Here is a 20,088-nt window from a genome sequence, read left to right on the forward strand (position 1 = left end):
TTAAAACACGTGGAACTCATAAAAAAATTTTTGTTTGGCTTGATTTTCACATTATGTTTCCATCACTCAAAACTCAAAAATTTTAAGTTAGAGTGATGGAAACAGGAAATACAAAATTGGTGTTCTCAAAAACTGAGATACAAAACTTTGTAGCACTAAAGTAAATTTTCAGACTCTGTAGGGTCCATATGTGTTGATGGCGTTACCTCTCTCTTACTTCTCTCTCTCTCTCTCTCTCTCTCTCTCTCTCTCTCTCTATTTTTTCTTTCTTTCTTCCTTTCTCTGGTTCAACCTAATTCCGCCGCCACCAGCCAATGACCCAGAAAAGGAAAACCACGAGAGCCTCTCTCAACCGTGGTCTTCATCGAAGAAAGGCAAAGCAAGAGCCTCGAAACACGAAGACCATGATCGCCGGTGCTAGGTTTTGATTTTGTCGCCGATGCTGGGTTTTATTTTTATTTTGATGAATGAGTTTTGATTTTGTCGATGGTTGATGAATGGGTTTTGTTGATGGTTGATGGGTTCTATTGATGGGTTTTTTTTTTTTTTTTTTTGATGAATGGGTTTTGATTTTGTCGATGGTTGATGAATGGGTTTTGTTGATGGTTGATGGGTTCTATTGATGGGGTTTTTTTTTTTTTTTTGATGAATGGGTTTTGATTTTGTCGATGGTTGATGAATGGGTTTTGTTGATGGTTGCTAGGTTTTGTTAATGAATGGGTTTTATTGATGGTTGTTGGGTTTGTGGTGGTGGATCGGTTTGTAGTGGTTGATGGTGGCTAGTGGTTGGGTTAGTGGTGGTGGATTGGTTTGTAGTGGTTGTAGTGGTTGATGGCGCCGGTGAGTGGTTGTGGGTTGAAGGGAAGGAGAGGATAGAGAGATAGAGATGGAGAGACGCGGATAGCAACAATAGCAACACCGGGTGGTGTCAGTGTGGATGAGGTCCACGGTTACTGAGTTATGAGTCCAAACAAGTGTTCTACAGTTTTTGGGTGAGGTGAGGTTTGAGTAGGGAGTTATGTGTTTTGGGTTTGAGTTATGAGTTTTGAAAACTAAGCTATCTCTAAACCAAACAGGCCCTTAATATTGGACTCCTTTCTCTAATTTCCTTTTTTTATATCCGTTTTAGAAAATTTATATATATATATATATATATATATATATATATATATATATTTCAATATTATAACCTTCTTGACATACTATTCATATATTTCTTTATGGGATAATATAATTTTTTGGTCTCTAAATTTTATCAAAAATTTGTATTTCTTCTCTAAAATTTAAAAAGTTCCTTTTTTATCTTAAACTTTGTAAAAGATTTTTTTAAATAGTTTGGAGAGAGAAATAGGGATGAAAAATATTTTTTTTTTCAATAGTTTAAGGATGAAAAACAAACTTTTGGTAAAATTTAAGGTTAAAAAGTAAAACACTTTCAATAATTTAGAGACAAAAAAAAAAAATCACTATTTTGGGAATGAAAAACAAACTTTTTAAAGTTTAGGAATGAAATTTTTTTTGATAAAGTTTAAGAACTAAAATAATATTTTACCAAAAGATGATCATTATATGTGAATATAATTTTACGTTATAGAGGTAAGAATTAAGAAGAATTAATTGATTTTTCTGTAGCTATAATTAAGAAATTTAATTAGATAAGGATTTTTTTAAATGAATAAATAATTAAAATTTGTCGAGACGTGACCCATAAACCATATGACGATCTCTATCGATCAATTAGTTAAAAAGCATACTACATACCAGCTATAATCTTATTGATTGAAAATCTAAACCCTATTTAATAATGGGGAATTAATAAATTTAAATATTATTTTTCTCATTTTTTCGGATGATGGAATGACAAATCTAATAATAATAATTATAGGTAAAGCTGAGAGAAAGTCAAATTAGTATTTCATATTAGACTTCTAATTTTGCGCCATATCTATATTTATGTGGGGACTAGAACATAATTATCTTTTAAATTCAAAATTAGATTTCAATTGTGAGCTAAATTTTTGCTATGTGTCCCAAATGTGGGGAGCACACCATAAATATCTATCAAAGTATTCATTGTGAATAAATAATTTTGATTCAATGAATGAAATTTTTTAGTCATCTACTTTAATCCTAATACAATATCTATGGCATTAATCCTGATACAATATCTATTGTCAAAATGTTCTTGAAAGAATAAAATGCAGCTACATCCCCTTCATTTCTCTCTTTCAATATTTGATTGGAGAGAATGGATAAGTTTCTAGCAATGAGTATAAAAAATCTAAAGTTTGAGATTGATTTGTTTGGGTCATTTTATTTTAGTTTTTTTATTTTGCTTTGTTGAGTTGTTGAGAGAGAAAGAGAGTTTTTTTTTTTTTTTTTGGTTTGTGTGTGAGAGAAAGAAAGATGTATAGTTGACGAGTCGAAGTGAAATTTGAACTAGAAAGTTTGAGAAAATGGAAATTACCTATGTAGATAACTCTTGATATGAGCCAAGTTTAGTGTAGCATGTAAATGTTCCATACCATTTGAATGATAAAATGCCTCTGATAGAAGTGAGAATTAGAAGAGGCAAAAGCAAATGGTTTTTGAAGAGGACAGAGAGGGGAGAAGTGATGCAGCATAGGCATGTAGAAGCAGAATCTGTAACACACAATTTCTACAACTCTTTCACGAAACCTAAGTTCCACAAGAACACCAGGCTAGTAGGCAAAATAATAGAGAGAACCTCTCTAACAAACTTTTATTAATCAACACATAACCATAATCAACCTCTTTATAAAGAGTATTTATAGGAATAGAATTTCTCCTACTCCTTTTAGAAAAAGAAATAATAAACCTACTTCTACTTGAGAAAAGAAAATTAATTTAACTAGGAAAAGAAAAACAATTAAAATCCTAATTCAACTAGGAAAAAGAAAATAACATAAAATATTAAAATATTTTATTCTTCCTTAACCAATTTGCATCAAGAAGTTAGTTTAGTTGTTTTCCAATTAATTCTAATTAAGGTTGTGTTTGGTTCAGTGGAAATTATTTTCACAGGAATCTCTGATTGGAGTAAGGAATATTTCGGCGAGCTAAGTCAGCAGCACCAGCGAAGATCTGCTTCCACACACATCTTTGCCAATCTCAATCAACATTGCTTTTATTGCTTTATCTGAATGTGGTAGTTAGGGTTCGGTTTTGGTGTATGATTTAGGGTTCAATTTTGGTGAATATAGGCTTTTTGTGTGTGATAACACCTAACCCTTCCTTTGTAATCTCACCATTTTATAGTAAAACTTTCTCCTCGACATTACCTATAGATAAGATAGAAAAATTGTATTACAAACATAGATTATAAAAAACAATATAATTAGGAAATTAAAACACCTATTTGTTACTAAAGTCTGTATTTAAAGGTGATTGAAATTTCGTACTGTGGCTGTGTTCGAAGAATGCAGGGAGTTATTAATCTTTGGTTTCCTCCACTATTTCAAAGTGATAAAGAGTATGTCTTCTTTTGTTAATAGAGAAAGATAGTATGAACAAATTTTGCGTAAAATGCCAATTATTATGAATAAGTGTTATATAAACAGCCAAAGATTTGTTTGTATAATGATCCTTATTAAGTACTTGAATCATGTGATGCAACATACAATTGTCATTCACACTCACACAAGATAAGAATTTTTCTCATTAGCTAAATTGTATTTATTGACATGAAGTTAGTATGCTAATTGTTATCCTCTTTATATCTCTAATTATTTTTTTAATGAAATTTTAAGAATGTGTGTCTAAATAAATTGAGAAAAAGAAGCTAACAAATAAGTTGTTCTCCTAATCACACATGTTACGGGCAAAAGTTTTCTTTTAAAAAAATATATATATATTTATTTAATAGTCTTTTATTACAAAAATTTCATAATTCTAGATTTCTAGGTTTATAATAATATTTAAAAAGTTTCACAAGTATTCAAAATTAATTAAAAATGTTTTGATTTTTTTTTGAACCCTTTATAAATTAAATTGTTGGAAGAACATGTTATTCACAAAGTTGAAGAGGTATAGTAATTCCAGTAATATTTTCGACTTATGTTATGTTATGAGAAGAACCATAACTCAATCATGATCCATCAACAATATCAAGTTCAACTACCACCATTGGCACTGAATCTTGCATGAGCTTAGTCTTGACAATCATCAATACAACAAATAAAATTTGATTGAGAATTAAGAAGAATTGATTGATTTCTGTAGCTATAATTAAGAAATTGAATTAGATTTGGATTTTCTTTAAAAAAAAAAATTGACTGGATGTAACCCGTAAACCATGTGACGATATGTCAATCCGTAAGTTAAAACATACTATGTACAAGCTAGAAGCTTATTAATTGAAATATCTAAACCCTATTTAATAATGGGGAATTAATAAAATTAAATATTAAATTCTATCATTTAAACATAAATTAAATCTGTTAGTAAAATTTACATGGATGTAATGAATCCAAGAAACCAACCAACATCCTGTTTAATAACCTAGCTATTGAATGAATTCTGCATAAATAAATAATAATAATGAAAAAAGGTTGCAAATTCCAAATTGTAATGGGTAAGAAATAAAAAAAATCAATATAGGTCCAGTACATAAAAATCAATCCTCTTTATTTTTTGTCCATTTTGTGTTTATTTGAATAATTTAAATTCAGAAACCAATGTGATAGATTGCAAAATATGTTTGACCATTTTGGGTTCATTCCCCAGTCAAATGCAGCGTTTATGCATTATTTTTTGTTGAACTAGAGATTTTTGGAGTTTGGATATTTGGTTGAATGAGTTAGGGAAGCATTTAGTTTAGAAAGTTTAGAGGCTTCAATGTAAGCAAATGTAGATGCTGTATGGATTTTGAAGCAGTTTATGCTTTTAAATAAGCAGTTTGTACTCTCTAGAACATTATACTAATTTGTGTTATTGTTGTGAGTATCTCTAACAATAATGACTTTATGCAAGATCCGTAATCTTAAAACATTAAAACCAAGAAATAGGGCACAAAAAAAATAACCCCCCTAAAGACTGAGTAACCCGAATAAAGGAAAGAAAAAAGAAAGTTTACCTTAGCATTTGTATAAAAGATTCATCCAAAGAAAGCTCATGCAAGATCTAGCTATTGTTGTCTGTTAATTTTTAGACCCCTGAACATACAATGTTTAACCTGATTTTACCACTAAGTTGTTACTTAAGTCAATTATGTAGATATTAGGTTAAACATAAATCAATCATATCATGCAGCAGAAAAGTAAATAAAAAATAGATATGATGACTTAGAAAAACCAATGAAACAAACCAGTTTCAAGATAAAAAACTTGTGAAGACCAATCCGAAGGAGAACAATCCATTATATCAAATAAAAGTTTACAGTCAAGAATATTTAATTCGTAGTAAACTTAACTATGATTCTCAAACCTTGCTCTGAAACCCTTAGACTTCTTTGATGTGGATCTATTTCAACATGAACCTCCAGTTCACGCTTTGCTTTTCAGTACACTTAATATCTAAAACTTGGGCTGCAACTTTGTTCCACCAGTACTTATGGAATAAGATTGATCTTCAGTAGATATGCTTGAAAGAGTAGAAGGTACAAAACCTCTCACATCTCAAATGAGTATCTTTCCAAAACTTGAAAATATGCTTTTGGGTTTTCCTTATATACCAAATAAATCGCATCTCAATTGGGTTTAATTAAAATTCTACATAATCACATCTCAATTGGTCGAAGCTTCTTCCCAATCGATCAAACTAGTCTAATTTTCAATTCTTTTTTCCTGCAGCTTGTATGTTCTTAATTTCTAACTTATAGCACTTTAAGATATGTCTAATATATGACTCATAAACACTAAGATCTATACCTAAACCAATTTATGTACACGATTTGCTAACAATCAAATCATTTAGAACCTAAATGTATAGAACCTAACATTATCTTTAGACTTATCAATATTCTTATAATAGAAAGATTTTTAAATCCTATTCTTCTCATCATTTTATTCTTTGTATCCAAAACATCCTTAGCATGTTTTTTTCTTGAAGCATTGCCTTTCCAACAACCTTCGCTGATGGTTCATTTGATACGAGAGCCATTAGGGGAGACCCTCTTCAACCTTGTCAAGAAGAGCTCAAGCTCTTCCTAGTTTTCTTCCAGATATGGCCCTCTAAATCCTTCCCAAGTTTTCAAAGGTTTAGTGTTGGGTGTGTAAAGATCGAGTTTTGGAATAAAACAGTCTCATATGTTTGCATTCCTATTACCTTTGGGTAAAGGTAAACACGAATTAAATGTTCGTTTGTGGGAAAAAAAAAACATTTCATTTAGGATGCCGTACTCATGTTGAACACAAAACACATCTAAGACACAGTGTCCTAGTTGTCTTCTTTTTTCTTTTCTTTTTTGGAAAATTGCACAAGGTTGAAGCACTTATCTTTTATTTGATTTTTATTTTAATATTGAACACTTATCTAGTTATCTCTCATTTACTCTTTTAGATTTTACTATTTGGTTTGTATTCTAGCAAATTTCTAAATATAATATATTAGTAATGAATCCACTTTATGTTATCTTTTATTGTCCTTAAATTGATATATGTTAAAATGAATACTTAAAAATATTTAAAAATATATTAATATATTGTAGTTTATCTTGATTGTTTCTTGGATTCTTAAATTATAGCTAGCTCTCTAATCTTCTGACTAAAATGTTTAAGGGCTTGTGCAGTCGGATATGTGACTAATCGTGTATATATATAATACTTTCTAATTGTATTCTTTGTGTATTATGAATCTGTTAAGAAAAAAGGATTTACAAAAAGATAAATACTGTGTTTTTAAGTTTTGGAAAAGTTTTGGTTTTTTTTTAAACAGTGGTTAATGCCTTATCATATAAACCCTTCCTTCTAGTAGTACGCTCACAATTCCAGAGTCACGAAATTAACCTTCAAACACAAAACACATTTTTGGAAACAAACACAGCGAGCAGAGAGCAAGAATCAGGCCATGGCAGCTGCATCATTATCTTCATCGTCGTCAATGCTTGAATGGACAGGCGAGTTCGTGTTTGATCCCGAAGACAAACTGCTAGTGATTCACTATCTTCATCCCAAGGCCACAGGAATTTCCTACTGTGAATGCCCTGACGTAATTCCGAACATGATCTTTACGGCACATAAGAACCATGGGAGATATGGAAGAAGATGGAAAAAGCTTATAACTGTATAAGGAACAAAGAAGATATGTTCTTCTTCACAAGATTGAAGAGGGTATCTTCCAACCGTCATTACAAGTAATTATTAGTATTTGGAGAGTAATGATTTGTCATCTCATATAATTTTACATTCCACTAATTAAAGTTGAATACCTTGGCTCGGCCATCTCTTACTATCAATCTTAAGAGGAGTCCCGCTATTAGGATATTGAATAATTTTTTCAACCATTATTGACTACCCTCATTGTCTATCCCACCACAGTAGATGAAATAAAAATAAACAAGAAAAATATTGTTACACAATCATTATTACACACTTTCTTTGAAATATTATTTTCATTTTAGTTAAAATTGTGAAATAATAAAATTATATATTGAAAATATGATTTCTCCATTATAATTGAAATTATGATTTTAAAACACAATTTCAATTTACATTGTAGTGTGTATACTGTATAGTGAGTGTGCAGTGCAATATTAGTGAGTGAGCGATAATCACTACTCAAATAAATAACTGATGTTATTAATTAGCAAACCAAGACCATCAATTATTTGAAAACATAAAATTGTGGAGATAACACCGGGAGACACATTTGCTTCCAGTGGCTTCCATTTGTTCACACTCATCAATACATTTTGGACCCAAATAGATTTTAATGCATTATTAATATTTAAATATGATTTTTTAACTACATATATTATAGATATTTTTTTGGTTTAAAAATCATTCTTCTTCTTTGATGAGATGTAAAAGTGTTAATTTAGTTCTTATATTTAGTTTTTATTAACATTTAATTTGCAATTTGTTAAAAAATAGTTATTTTGACACACTTGATTTTTTTTTTTTAGTCATGAAACAGTTAAAGGTTTAAACTGGATTGAATTTGTTTTAGTTCAATATTTTAGAAGACTTTTAAAAGGTGGAGGAAAGAATGCAAAATTCACCGATATTTTTTATTTTTTAAAAATCAATTATCTTTCTAAATTGTTAAATCATACCTTCTATAAATTTTTTGGGACATATAGGGCCGGCTGTACGTATGTTACTACTTGCTTCCGTTGTTGTACTTGTTAACTCTCAATATCAACTTATGGCTACTTGCTAACTCTCAATATCATGTTTTTTTTTTTTTTTTTATATATAGAATATATATATATATATATATAGCTCTTTATCATCAGACCAAAACATCAATCGATTTTTGGCATAGGTGGGGATTGAATCTCAAATCTCTTATTTAACCATTAGAAACTTTACCCGATTTTTGGCATAGGTGGGGATTGAATCTCAAATCTCTTATTTAACCATTAGAAACTCTACCAGTTGATTTAACCAGAACCCAATCGGTTTTTGGTTTCTATTTCTTAATTAAACAATATCATGGTTCAACTCATATTTTGATCCAAAAAAATAATAACAAAAATAATAATATACGCATGCACTATAAGCACGATTTATTACCTACAATTCTACACAGAACTAGAGCAGAGTTAATTTGTGTCGTGTGATATTTGACTAATCGTATACTTTCTAACTCTAATTAGAGTCGGTTAAGATTTAGGGCTGACTCAAGTGCCATTTTTTCTTCCTTTTTTGGCAAGGAATCCATATCCGTACAGAAAAGGAGTTGCAAAAATATATATAAATACGTACTGTGCTAATCCTATCCTACGCTCGCACAAAGCACATTTTCTGAAACACAGCGAGCTGAGAATAAGAGAGAGCAAGAGTCAAACAATGGAGGCTGCATCATCATGTTCATTCTCATCGACGCTTGAATGGCCAGGCGGGTTCGTGTTTGATCCACTAGACGAAGTGCTAGTGATTCACTATCTTCATCCCAAGGCCACGGAAATTTCCTACTGTAAATGCCATGAACTAATCCCAGAACACGATCTTTACGGCACTGAAGAACCGTGGCAGATTTGGGAGAAGATGGAAAGAGCTAATAACTGTATACGAAACAAAGAAGAGATGTTCTTCTTCACAAGATTGAAGAGGGTCTCTTCCAAGTCCAACCGTTGCAAGAGAAGCATTGGCAAAGGTTGTTGGAAAGGCGATGGAAATTCCAGCGATATTTTTTACTGTGCCCACCAAAACGAAAGAAAAAGAATCGGAGTCAAAAAGACTTACCATTATGAGAACAACAACGTCAAGAACGACAAGTCCAGGACCAAGGACGACGATGACAACAACAACCGCTATCGATGGATATTGCATGAGATTAGCCTTGATGAGTCCTTACTACAACACGCTAAGGTACTTACTAATCATCTCTAATTTCCTTTTCTTTCTTTGTATTTTCTTTCTAGAAAACTTCTAAATATGGAATATTAAAGATAAGGTGATAATTTAAAGTGAGGTCTTTTCGCATATGACTAATGATTTTTTTTTTCTTGCTTTCAAAAACCTTTGGGTTTGGTTTAAGTTTAGTTTCTTGACATACTTTTTTAATATATATATATATATATATATATATATATATATATATATATATATATATATATATTCTTGACATACTATTTTTCTATTTCTTTGTTTGTATTTGTGTCTCATATATCTTCTTTTCTATTTTTCTCCTATATTATTATTATTTTTTATTTATGAATATTATTTAGGGTTTGGTTTAAAGTTACATTCTTTATTTGTGTCTCATGTATGTTCTTTTTCTTTCTTTTTTATAATACTAGTTTCTTAATTCTCATATTTTTTGTGTGCAGATAGGAGATCTGGTGATTTGTAAACTTAGAAGGCATTCTAAAAAAGAAGAGAGTGTGTCAAGTCAGAGTATAACTGTGACAAATCATACTACAAATCTGTTAAATCAAACTATAGGTATACAAGATCATACTCTAAATCAGACTACACATATATCCAATCAGATTTCAAATGTACCAAATCAAATAGGAGAATATTGGTTAGATTATTCGATGACAGATTTAGGAGAAATAACAATTAATGGGATTCATAAAACTTGACCCATCCTTTGTAATCTTAGCATCTTGATGGTAAAACTTTCTCCCGCTTGTGGATGTATGCCTTAGACCGAAGCATGTACATATTTGTATTTTATTTTATGTATAATTGTTTATTTTATTTTATTTTTTTATTTTGCATAAACTCATTACAATAATTAATAACAAAAAACAATTAGATATACTTATAACAATAAAATAAAAATAATGGGTTACAAAAATAATTCAAATAATTCTAACCATTACGATTTGTGATGAATCTTCCAAGACAAAGAGTACAAAATCAATTATAAAGAAAACAAAAATTGGCAGTTGCAATTTAATCTATAGCTTCCACATTTCCCTCTAAGGACATTGCAAATCCATCAAGCTCTAATCATATATTATATAGAATTACTTTTTTTTTTTTTAAATCGATTTTCTCCTCTTAAATTACTGAGTCATCAAGTAGTTAAGACCTACCACTAAAACATCTACCAAAGTTGTGTGTGAGAGAGACCAAATTGAAGCTTTTCCATTACAACAGTGCCTTCCTTATAACAGACCTGATAAAATTGAAATGGTACAATTTTGAAACAGTCCAAAGAATAGAAATACAAAATGAGCTTTTAGAATTTGTTAAAAAAAACTTCTGTTTTGATCTTATTCTTTTCTCTATTTCCCAGAGCTGTTATTTTAACGGAAGCATCCACCAAAGGCTTGAAAACTTGAATCATCCAATTTAAACAGCAGCACCAACTCTGTATGGTCTGAATCCAAAGACATCATCTCAAACAAGTTTTATGAATATCCTCACTACCCTCTTTAATATACAGGGTTTCCATAGTCAATCCAACAGTGCAGCCCTATGATGTGGAAATTGCTGCAGCCTTCAGAAAAGTTTAAGTAATGTATGTGAGGTCCAAGTCAAAAAATGGCTTCTTCAAAAGGGGAAAAAAAAATTTGAAGGAAAGATACATAATAATTTTGGTCTATCACAGTTCAGTTCATGCTCATTTCAAATGCTAAAAGAGATATTTAGAAATAAAATCGAAGGGTCTAAAGGTGTTGATTGTTATTGTTATTATTTGATTTGCGAAAAGGGTCTAAACTTTAAAGCCTAAAAGTGTACTAGAATAACTTGGGGGTGGCAGAAGTCGAATATTGCTTTACAGGCAGACAAAGAATAGAAATGAATGGAATGAAAAGAATCCTTTCCATTCCATCCACTGTTTGGAAGTTGATTGATACACTAGTAAAATTATCTATTTGTTTTCTTTGCATTCCTTCTTTAAAAATTTCCAAACACATTGGACGAAATGCACTATACTCCATTCCATTCCATTCCATTTTATTATTTTATATAAATCCCTAACATAGTGTTAGTAATGTGAAATACCTGGGTTTTATTTCATAATGTGGCAGCATAGCCTAATGCCTATTGAATATAATAAAATTTGTCTATAATGGCTCAAGTTATGCAGTAAACAATCATGTTTTTGTAAACATGCTCAGAACATTCGTATTCTCAAGAAAAAAACAATCCATGTTTTACCTAATTAGTGGATGAACTTTCCTTTCAATTCAGTCAATTACACAAATAAAGGAAAAAATATCACAAACAGAATAGAAATATTACCCGTTTTTGCTCTTCTATGTTTGCCTTTATTAGGGAATAAATGGCTACACCCGCAATTGCTATAACAGTACCAATTCCAGTTTGTGTCGATATCCTATTGCCTGTGAAATTTGAAACCATAGGGATATGACATCAAATCTAAAATTTCCAGTACACTGAATTTTCAGAGTTGCTTATTTAACACTGCATATAAATGTCATAAATAAACAACGAGCCATTACCGAATACAACAATAGAGAATCCAATGACAAAAACTCGCTTCAATACATTTCCAACAGCATGTGTAAGTGGTGCAACACGTTCTAAAGTGTTAGTAGCAAGCTGCAATGTAATTTCAAACCTGAAGTTAGGAAACAGAAGAAGGTGCTCCAACAAAATACTTTATCTGGGGCAGAGGAACAAAAAAAAAAAAAAAAGATTTCAGAAATACCAAACTGCAACTGTTAAATGCTGATTGATTTTGTTGGACTTTATTGATCGTGATTGATGCTATTAGAGGGCTTTCAGCTTTGATTATATTATATTTTTATTTCCATATATGATGCAATCTCATAATGAATTTACTTTGTTTACATTTTTTATGTAATTTGGGATCCTATTCAAAGGGCCCAAAATTCACTATTGTAGGCAGTTGATGGATTTTATGAAATTTGGGTTGGAAGCTTGCTTCAAGTACTTGGTGGTGATTCTAAGCAAGCCTAGATGGTGATTCCTATGTTCCTATGCTTCTTCCATGCTTGGTGCTGATTACAAACAATCCTAGTTGGTAATGCCTAGGTTCTATTTTTCTATTTTCATCGCTTTTGCTGATACCTAGATCCTATCTTCTTCTTTTTTAATTCTTATTTTTGTTTCCCAAACACAAGTCCCATTTTTAGAGTTCATTTTCCTGCATCACGTTTGAGATATTGAGTCATATTGTGTTTCTATCAGACACCTAGACAAGTACACATTTGTTTAAACAACCCAAATAAAGGCACATGTTCAACAACTCATCCATGGTCCATTCAAATGCAAATTTATGTACAGTGGAATATGAAGAGATAAATGCCATAATTTAATGATGCATCTTTTCTAATTTATAACTAAAGTCTTTTCAAATGATAGCATTCTTCAATATCCACATTGATTGGTCATGAAGAAGTAGCCGAGTAAGAAGAACACCAAGTACTAATGAGATGAGGGGGTAATATCACAAACCCAGATGAAGGTTGAAACAAATTGGAAGGCTGAGAGGTCAAGTCAACATCAACATATATCAAACACAAAGAGCTCATATACCTTTAGATTAAAGGAGCAGTTAAATATGGTGTGTTCTATAGCATACCTGATTGTACAGATGATAAAACATGCCAATCCAGAACAGATCAGAGAGGAATTTGTATAATCCCACTTTGGCAATAGCATCCCTAAAACCATATTGCATCAGTTGGGGGCCCTCAATCTGAAAGGAATCCAAGTAATCCAATGGTTATATGTAATAAACTTTGATTGAAACATTGAGATAATAGATTAACAAAACTTTATACAATATTCATGATAAATTAACTTACAATTATCGCTGGCGGGATGCAAACCAAGAGAGCAATAATTGAAATATAAGCATACACATTTGTACTGTCCATTCCTGTCTGTTAAAAATAAAAGGATTAATTAGACAACCTGGACTAATGGTCAATGGATGTAGAAAAAACTAGAAATGTATTACCTCCACTTAATTTATCCCAGAATTTTTCACACAAAAGTTGCTCGGTTGGCTAATATATGAAATAGTTGTGGCTATTGGGATTATGAAATCTTGATGTACTTAAGGGTTGAATCAAATATAATAGTTCCTTTCCAAATACCTCATCTGTCAGGTGAATTCTTAACTTTGTTTTACATTGCATCATTTACAGTAAGATTGTAAAAGGTGTTTGATAATCCTAGAAAAGAGACAAGAGCACGTGGTGTTTTACATACAATTAACCAACACTGGCTATGTAATCCTAAAGATATCAATCAACTCAGCTCAACAACGCTTTGTCACACCTGATGCAATTACAATGGCGTAATTTAACACATCAAACATAACTGTATTTAGGAAAAGCTCTGACTAGAGCTCGCATAACTTGTTTTATCCGAAAGACACTTTTTAAACTTGCCTTTTTCTTTCCAGAAGAAATTCATGATTGCAACAGATTTTGACACAAGGATATGCCATAGCCAACAGAACTTAAAAAAATTTCCTTTCTTAGACAAAACCCTTGTATCACTATCCAACTTCATGAACTAGGCCAAACAGCATACAATAACATGAACCTGGAAACTAAGCTCTAGAACTTATAAGATTAGAACAGAACTTATTCCTAAGCAAGTACCAAGTTTGCTGAAAGTGCTTACCATTGCTTTCTTTGAATAGATACTCCTGTAGGTAAATGCTATGTTTGAAATCATCGCACTGATGAAACCAGTCCAATTGAAAGAAAGTTCAGTCAGTGATGCCATTGATACACCTGCAATAAAATTTACAGGCTATATCAGTAGTGGTTGATGAAATATAAAAGCTGATTCTATACTGTATTCAGATTTAAGTACTAAGTTGGCATTGCCAAGGTTGAGAAATTGGCTGCAGATGCATATCCATAGATGCACTCACGCACTGCATACAAACATATATATATATATATACACACACATATATATATATATATAGTGCACAAAACCCCCATTTCTGCGGGTCTGTGAGAGGTGATGTGTGTGTGTGTGTGTTTAGTTCTTGTCAAGATTACAGGCAGCATTAGTAATATGTCCCACATGCCAGATTTATGAAGTCAAGCTTCTGTCCTTTCAATAAGAGAAGTAAATAGAAGGGAGAATTTCAGAGTCAAAATAGTTACCAATAACAACTGGGGCCAATGATAGCCATAGGGACAAAGGAATTTGCTGGCCTAAAACAAACTGAGAAGCAGCAGCATTGAAGAATGGCTCCAAGGCTGCAGAAAATACATCAAAACTAGTTAGGAACTAGAAACTATCATAAAATTTTGTCTCTCACCTTCACCAAAAATGTTGAGTATTATTGATCAAAGAGGCATTATCATGACATCTATATTAATTTAGATTAGCTTAATGGAATTAAATGAAAGAGCAAGTTACAGACAAACTAAAATGTATGCCAATGAAAAAAATTTCTGTGGTTATATCTACTTGCAGTTGCTTTTCTTAGGAGCTTCCACCAATAGGAACCTATGCAGGAATACATTTTCATTATATCTTTAAGCACACGTGGTTGATCACATACACCAATGAGTACCAACAAAAATCAACCCACAACATTGCCATCATCAAGCCAAGGAGGCAGTTAAGAACCACAACAAAATTTTAATTTTGACAAAGTAAGAGAGCCCCAGCTACAGAACATCCAATCTGGTTAGTAAAATGAAAACTGGACACAGTCCATTCAACTTGAACATATGATGCTGGTGATTTGCACCAAAACATTGTAACCCTCATGCTTAAAAAAAATCATAAAATAAAATGTAGACAGACACATGTATGCACACACTCAAATATATGTCCAAGGACTTTCATCAGGCCAATAGATGTAAAATACTAATGAAATTAGTAAAAGAAGCTTTTTCCTCAAAGTTTTCTACCTTTAATGGTGTGCGTGAAAGATACTGCGACAGCTGCAAATGATACATTAGACATGACATGTCCAAGGGCATGGCAGAATGCAACTGGAGTCAGTATTACCAAGAGCTCCTTATTAATTGGCTGCATACAGGGTAGGACAAGTTCATTAGTGCATGTACCTAGAGAAGAGAAGATAGCCAATGCAGAAGTTGAAACTTACAGCACGTTTTGGTAGACCAACACCCCAAGAAACAAGACAGTACACCACTCCAACTAGGAGATGTACAACAGAAACAAAGCTGCAAAAGATGTACAAGATTTTCAAATTGCCATAGGGATGAAATTTTTCAAAAGCCACAACAATTTCAGTATAATGAAAATGAAGCATTGTGAAAGAAGCATACTATGGATATGGGAAATAATTGTAGACTTTCTTGTTGAGTATATTGAAGATGACATTTAAGAAGTACCTGCATAGAAAACATGGAATTGTTTAACATTTAGAGATTAAGTGCAATTGTTTAGTCAGTGAATTAGAACAGCATAATGTTAGCTTACAAAATCTCCTCCTTCATTTTATGAAGGCATGTATGATTCATGCGCTTTATAGTAAATAATTGACAGCACAATCAGTGACAATAAAGAAAATGACATGATTAGTGGGTGCAACATACATTTTATTCAAGTGAAAAAGGAAAAGGAAAAAATATATAAAAGTACATTGCAATGTGCATACACTCCGAACATAGTAATATGTATATATAAGGTTGCATTGACCCATATATACTGCATTGACCCTTTGCACCCCCATATGGTTTTTTCACCCAAAAACAAAACATGAGAATTAGTTAAAAATTGTGACATATTCTGTTAACTGAATCCGTTTCAAATTCAATCAACTAATTCCAAACTATTGCTATTACCCTTCAAAAAATTCAACTGGGTACCTAAGTTCATAACTTATTGTGAACAAGTAATGTATCAAGTCTTAACAAAAAAATGTACATATTATGATAGCTTACCACATAAAGAAAAAGAAACCAGTAACCAGTGCAGGATATCTCTCAGCAAAGCTCTTAGAAGGCTTGGCATACCTGCAATTTCAAATATGACTATCAATTATCAACCAAATACAGATCCCAAAACAAAAATCCATATTGGTTGCTAGAACTACATGTGAAAAAACCAACGAAAAAAATCCCTTTCTTTTAGTATTTTTCTCAGCATCCAAACTTAGTCTTAACACTTCAGTACTAAATAAAAGAAAATTGAAGTGATGAGTTAGACCCGTCAGCATCTGCGGTTGTGGCTGCCACAACCGGAAATTCAACAGAGCCTCGCCGCCTCAACAATTCACTCCAACCAGAAAATCTCAAGGCCTTGCCTGAGAATTCAACAGGTTTCTGAGGTCCCTGGTTCTCTGGCAGTGGAGAAAAGGCCAAGCATGTGGACTTAGAACCCAGTGACCGAGTCTTGAGCACAACATGATTAGTTGTAACTTTCTTGGGTGACAAGTATAGTGAAGAAAATCTTGAAGTTTGGACTGAACATTGAAATGGGTTGGTCACTAAAGCCATGGTTTGCAACAAGGCACAAATTATGGGATTTTGATAAGGAAAATGGTTTGAGCGGCTTGAATTCTTAGTGGGTTTTCTGAGTTTGGAAGAATACAAAGTACAATGAAATTGAAGAGCGTAAAAATTTGAAAACAAGAAACTGTATGCAGGGGATAAAGCAGAAAGAGTACTATTTGGTTTCCTTGTTTTTAACTAACAAAAATAGTAGATATTATAACTATAGAAAATCCTATTTGTTGTGAATTTTTCCTTCTTTGTGCTCTGGTAATGAACTAGATTCGGAGAAAACAATAGGTTTTGGTTTGAAAAACCAGACAAAATTAAGGAGGGACTGTAGTTGAAGCTTAAGGAAGTGAAGCAGAAAGTCAAAAACACTTTCTGTTACAACAGGAATCTATGAAAAGCATCAAAGTTTGAGACTTTGAGTACTAGTTGCAAACAGCGATCATTGGGTGATGGACTTTCAATAAGAGAGAGACAGAGAGAGTGAGTGTAACATGGGGTAGTTGTTTTTTATTCTTTTGTCTGTTTTCTTAGTTTCCCTCTTAAATGGTATCTGCCTTTCATTGTTTGTGAAGAACCGTTGTTTAATAGGAGTTAGGTGACAAGTAGTTTTTTTTTTTTTTTTTTTGAATGAATGAATAGGTGATTGGTGAATAAGTAATTTTTTTTTTTAATATAATCGATACTTTTCAAGTCTGAGTTAACACCAATCAAGTACAAGACATTTTAAAACTAGCCAACTTAACTCCTACTCACCAAGACAGAGAGGAGAAAAACAAGTAATGGTTTAGAGACCAAATTATTAAATTTTGAAAATATTTAGATTTGGTTGACATTAGCTCAAATTTTAAGAATGTTAATTGTATTTTACCATAATTTTTTATGCATCTAATTATATATAGACCAAATTATTACATTTTGAAAATATTTAGATTTGGTTGACATTAGCCCAAATTTTAAGAATGTTAACTATATTTTACCATAATTTTTTTATGCATCTAATTATATATAGGATACATGGCATATTCTCTTCTCAATATGTCCAAAATTTAACCCTTAAAGGTTGGTTTAATGGCTAATTTATTTGGATTAAATTGTTCAAGTGTATTGTGCATGTGGATATTGAATTTCGAATCATATTCGACAAATGAATCATGAATTTTGAGTTTATAAATGATTTTATCAAACACTCTTCTATTTTATTTTATAATGGAAAAAGATTTTTCTTAAGCATTTTATAATCAAAAGATTTAATGCGTTTTCAGAACGCACAAGAGGCATTACTTATTGAGTTATTTCAACTCTACAGAAGTTTATGAGCCATTGGACTAGAAAAGTTATTCCAATAAAATAATTTTGATGCCAAACAAAATACCTCCATTATTGTTGAATATAACATCATGAATTGCTTTTCTAAGAATCTGATCTTGATTTTTTCTTAGAGAAAGTGGAAAAAGTAGCGTTCTTTCAGTAAGGTAAGGCTTTTGTTGAATACTTTAGTGTACTGGACAATATAAGATCACTTTTAGACTAGTGTTACGTTTATGTCCTATCAAGTGTATTGGAGTTTTAAACGAGCATACTTAAAGGTACAAATACTTCATTTAAGATGTTATACTCACGTTAATTCAGTATTTTATGTTATAATTTTTTAGAAATTATTCGTGTCGTCGTGCATACTCATACCTGTACAAGTTTTGGTCCATGCTTTCTAGAGAACCTATCACACAAGCCAAAGCCCTTCTGTTAAATATTTACTTGAAATGCTATATAAGCCAGGTAGCAGAACTAATCAACAACTGCTAGGAAAATAGATATTAGAAGATATGAATTGAACCTTAGTTGGAGATTGGGTTGAGGAAAATATGTTGGCCCATGCTGACAATTCCAAGTGTTGGTTACAACTTTTGAAGGTTAGTTATTCAGTTAATTAGATCACAATATTTTATTGTAAGGGTTTAGAAAGCCTTTACAGTATTATTATAGTAATAATAAAAGGGCCTGTGATGCTTGACGCATGCAATGGATGGCAATGGTGTTGGCATTGTCAGCTAGCGTCATTAGCATGCTGGCGGCGCCACATAGAGGGCCACCATGACCTGAAAAAAAAAAAAGTATATATATATAATTAAAAAAATTTATTTATTTATCTACCTTTAAAAAAACTAGCAAAACCTTTAAAAAAAAAATTAAGAACACTCTTAAAATTTTTTTATACCAATAAAATTAAAAAGAGATGTTATGTCCACAACATCTTTACAATAAAACAAATCACAGGTGATTAGTTGTTATTAATTTAAATTTAAACCTAACACTAAAATCAATTTTTTGTAACAATAATAACAATGAGTAACAACCTATCACTTAAGATTTGTTGTAAAAATATTATAAAAATATTGTAAAAATATCATTTCTCAAAATTAAATTTTGGTGGATTATTTGTTACATCTCGGCCGGTACCAATTTTTAGAAGAAAAAAAGAAAAATCCCTAAATTGACAAACTTGTCAACACAGCATATCATTACCTGTATCGAATGCCTAAAAAATAAATCTAGTCATCGCAAAGGTCGCCCCTTCTTCTTCTTCTTCTTCTTCTTCCTTTTCTTCTTCTTTGCTTCGTCTCAGACACTTTGCTAGTTTGTCTCTTCTTTCTTTTTTTACTCTAATTTTTGTTTTGTCAATTTTTTTCTTTAGTTTGCCTTTTAGACTTTTAGCTTGCTGACTCCACCCACGTGACAAAGCTTTGGAAATGACAAAACTCAAAAAGCTAACAAAAGAGTTTGATTTCAAACTTATTTATTGAGTCTTGCCTCTACTCAATATGATATACATATATACATTCTTATTGTACTATTTTTTGTTGTTGTTTTTCATTATTTAATTACATATATGCTTTAATATTCTAAAACAGTAATTGTTATGTAATATTTAAATGATTTGAGTGTCAAAAAAAAATGATTTGTTTTATTTGAGATTTACTTATTTGGATTAATAATTTTATATTGTATAAGAAAATATAAATATATATTATTTTTAATTTCTTTAGAAATCTCGAAACACC

At 31.4% G+C, this 20,088-nt stretch overlaps 2 protein-coding genes across 2 annotated transcripts; one reads left to right on the forward strand and one right to left on the reverse strand.

Moving 5' to 3' along the window:
- Positions 1 to 8,972: 8,972 nt before the first annotated feature.
- On the forward strand, positions 8,973 to 9,515 carry LOC142629227 (NAC domain-containing protein 41-like). The gene has a single exon (XM_075803186.1). The coding sequence runs from the start codon at positions 8,973 to 8,975 to the stop codon at positions 9,513 to 9,515; it is 543 nt and encodes a 180-aa protein (XP_075659301.1).
- A 1,182-nt stretch (positions 9,516 to 10,697) lies between these two features.
- On the reverse strand, positions 10,698 to 17,419 carry LOC142627105 (triose phosphate/phosphate translocator, chloroplastic-like). The gene is made up of 12 exons (XM_075800904.1): positions 16,734 to 17,419; positions 16,469 to 16,540; positions 15,851 to 15,916; positions 15,667 to 15,745; positions 15,467 to 15,587; positions 14,708 to 14,803; positions 14,211 to 14,323; positions 13,382 to 13,459; positions 13,156 to 13,272; positions 12,050 to 12,149; positions 11,829 to 11,929; positions 10,698 to 11,079 (listed from the first exon to the last, which is right to left on the reverse strand). Exons 1-12 carry the CDS (start codon positions 17,021 to 17,023, stop codon positions 11,056 to 11,058), a joined length of 1,257 nt encoding a protein of 418 aa, XP_075657019.1. The 5' UTR covers positions 17,024 to 17,419; the 3' UTR covers positions 10,698 to 11,055.
- Positions 17,420 to 20,088: the final 2,669 nt, after the last annotated feature.

Source organism: Castanea sativa, chromosome 3 (assembly GCF_040712315.1).
Source record: "Castanea sativa cultivar Marrone di Chiusa Pesio chromosome 3, ASM4071231v1".
NCBI classification, from domain to species: domain Eukaryota; kingdom Viridiplantae; phylum Streptophyta; class Magnoliopsida; order Fagales; family Fagaceae; genus Castanea; species Castanea sativa.

Coding starts and splice junctions, on each gene's coding strand:
- LOC142629227 (XM_075803186.1), top strand. CDS start 8,973: ATGGAGGCTGCATCATCATGTTCATTCTCATCGACGCTTGAATGGCCA.
- LOC142627105 (XM_075800904.1), bottom strand. CDS start 17,023: ATGGCTTTAGTGACCAACCCATTTCAATGTTCAGTCCAAACTTCAAGA. Junction 15,917..16,468: donor GGTTTCTTTTTCTTTATGTG/GTAAGCTATCAT, acceptor TTTTCTATGCAG/GTACTTCTTAAATGTCATCT. Junction 11,930..12,049: donor ATTCTCTATTGTTGTATTCG/GTAATGGCTCGT, acceptor CAAATTTCACAG/GCAATAGGATATCGACACAA.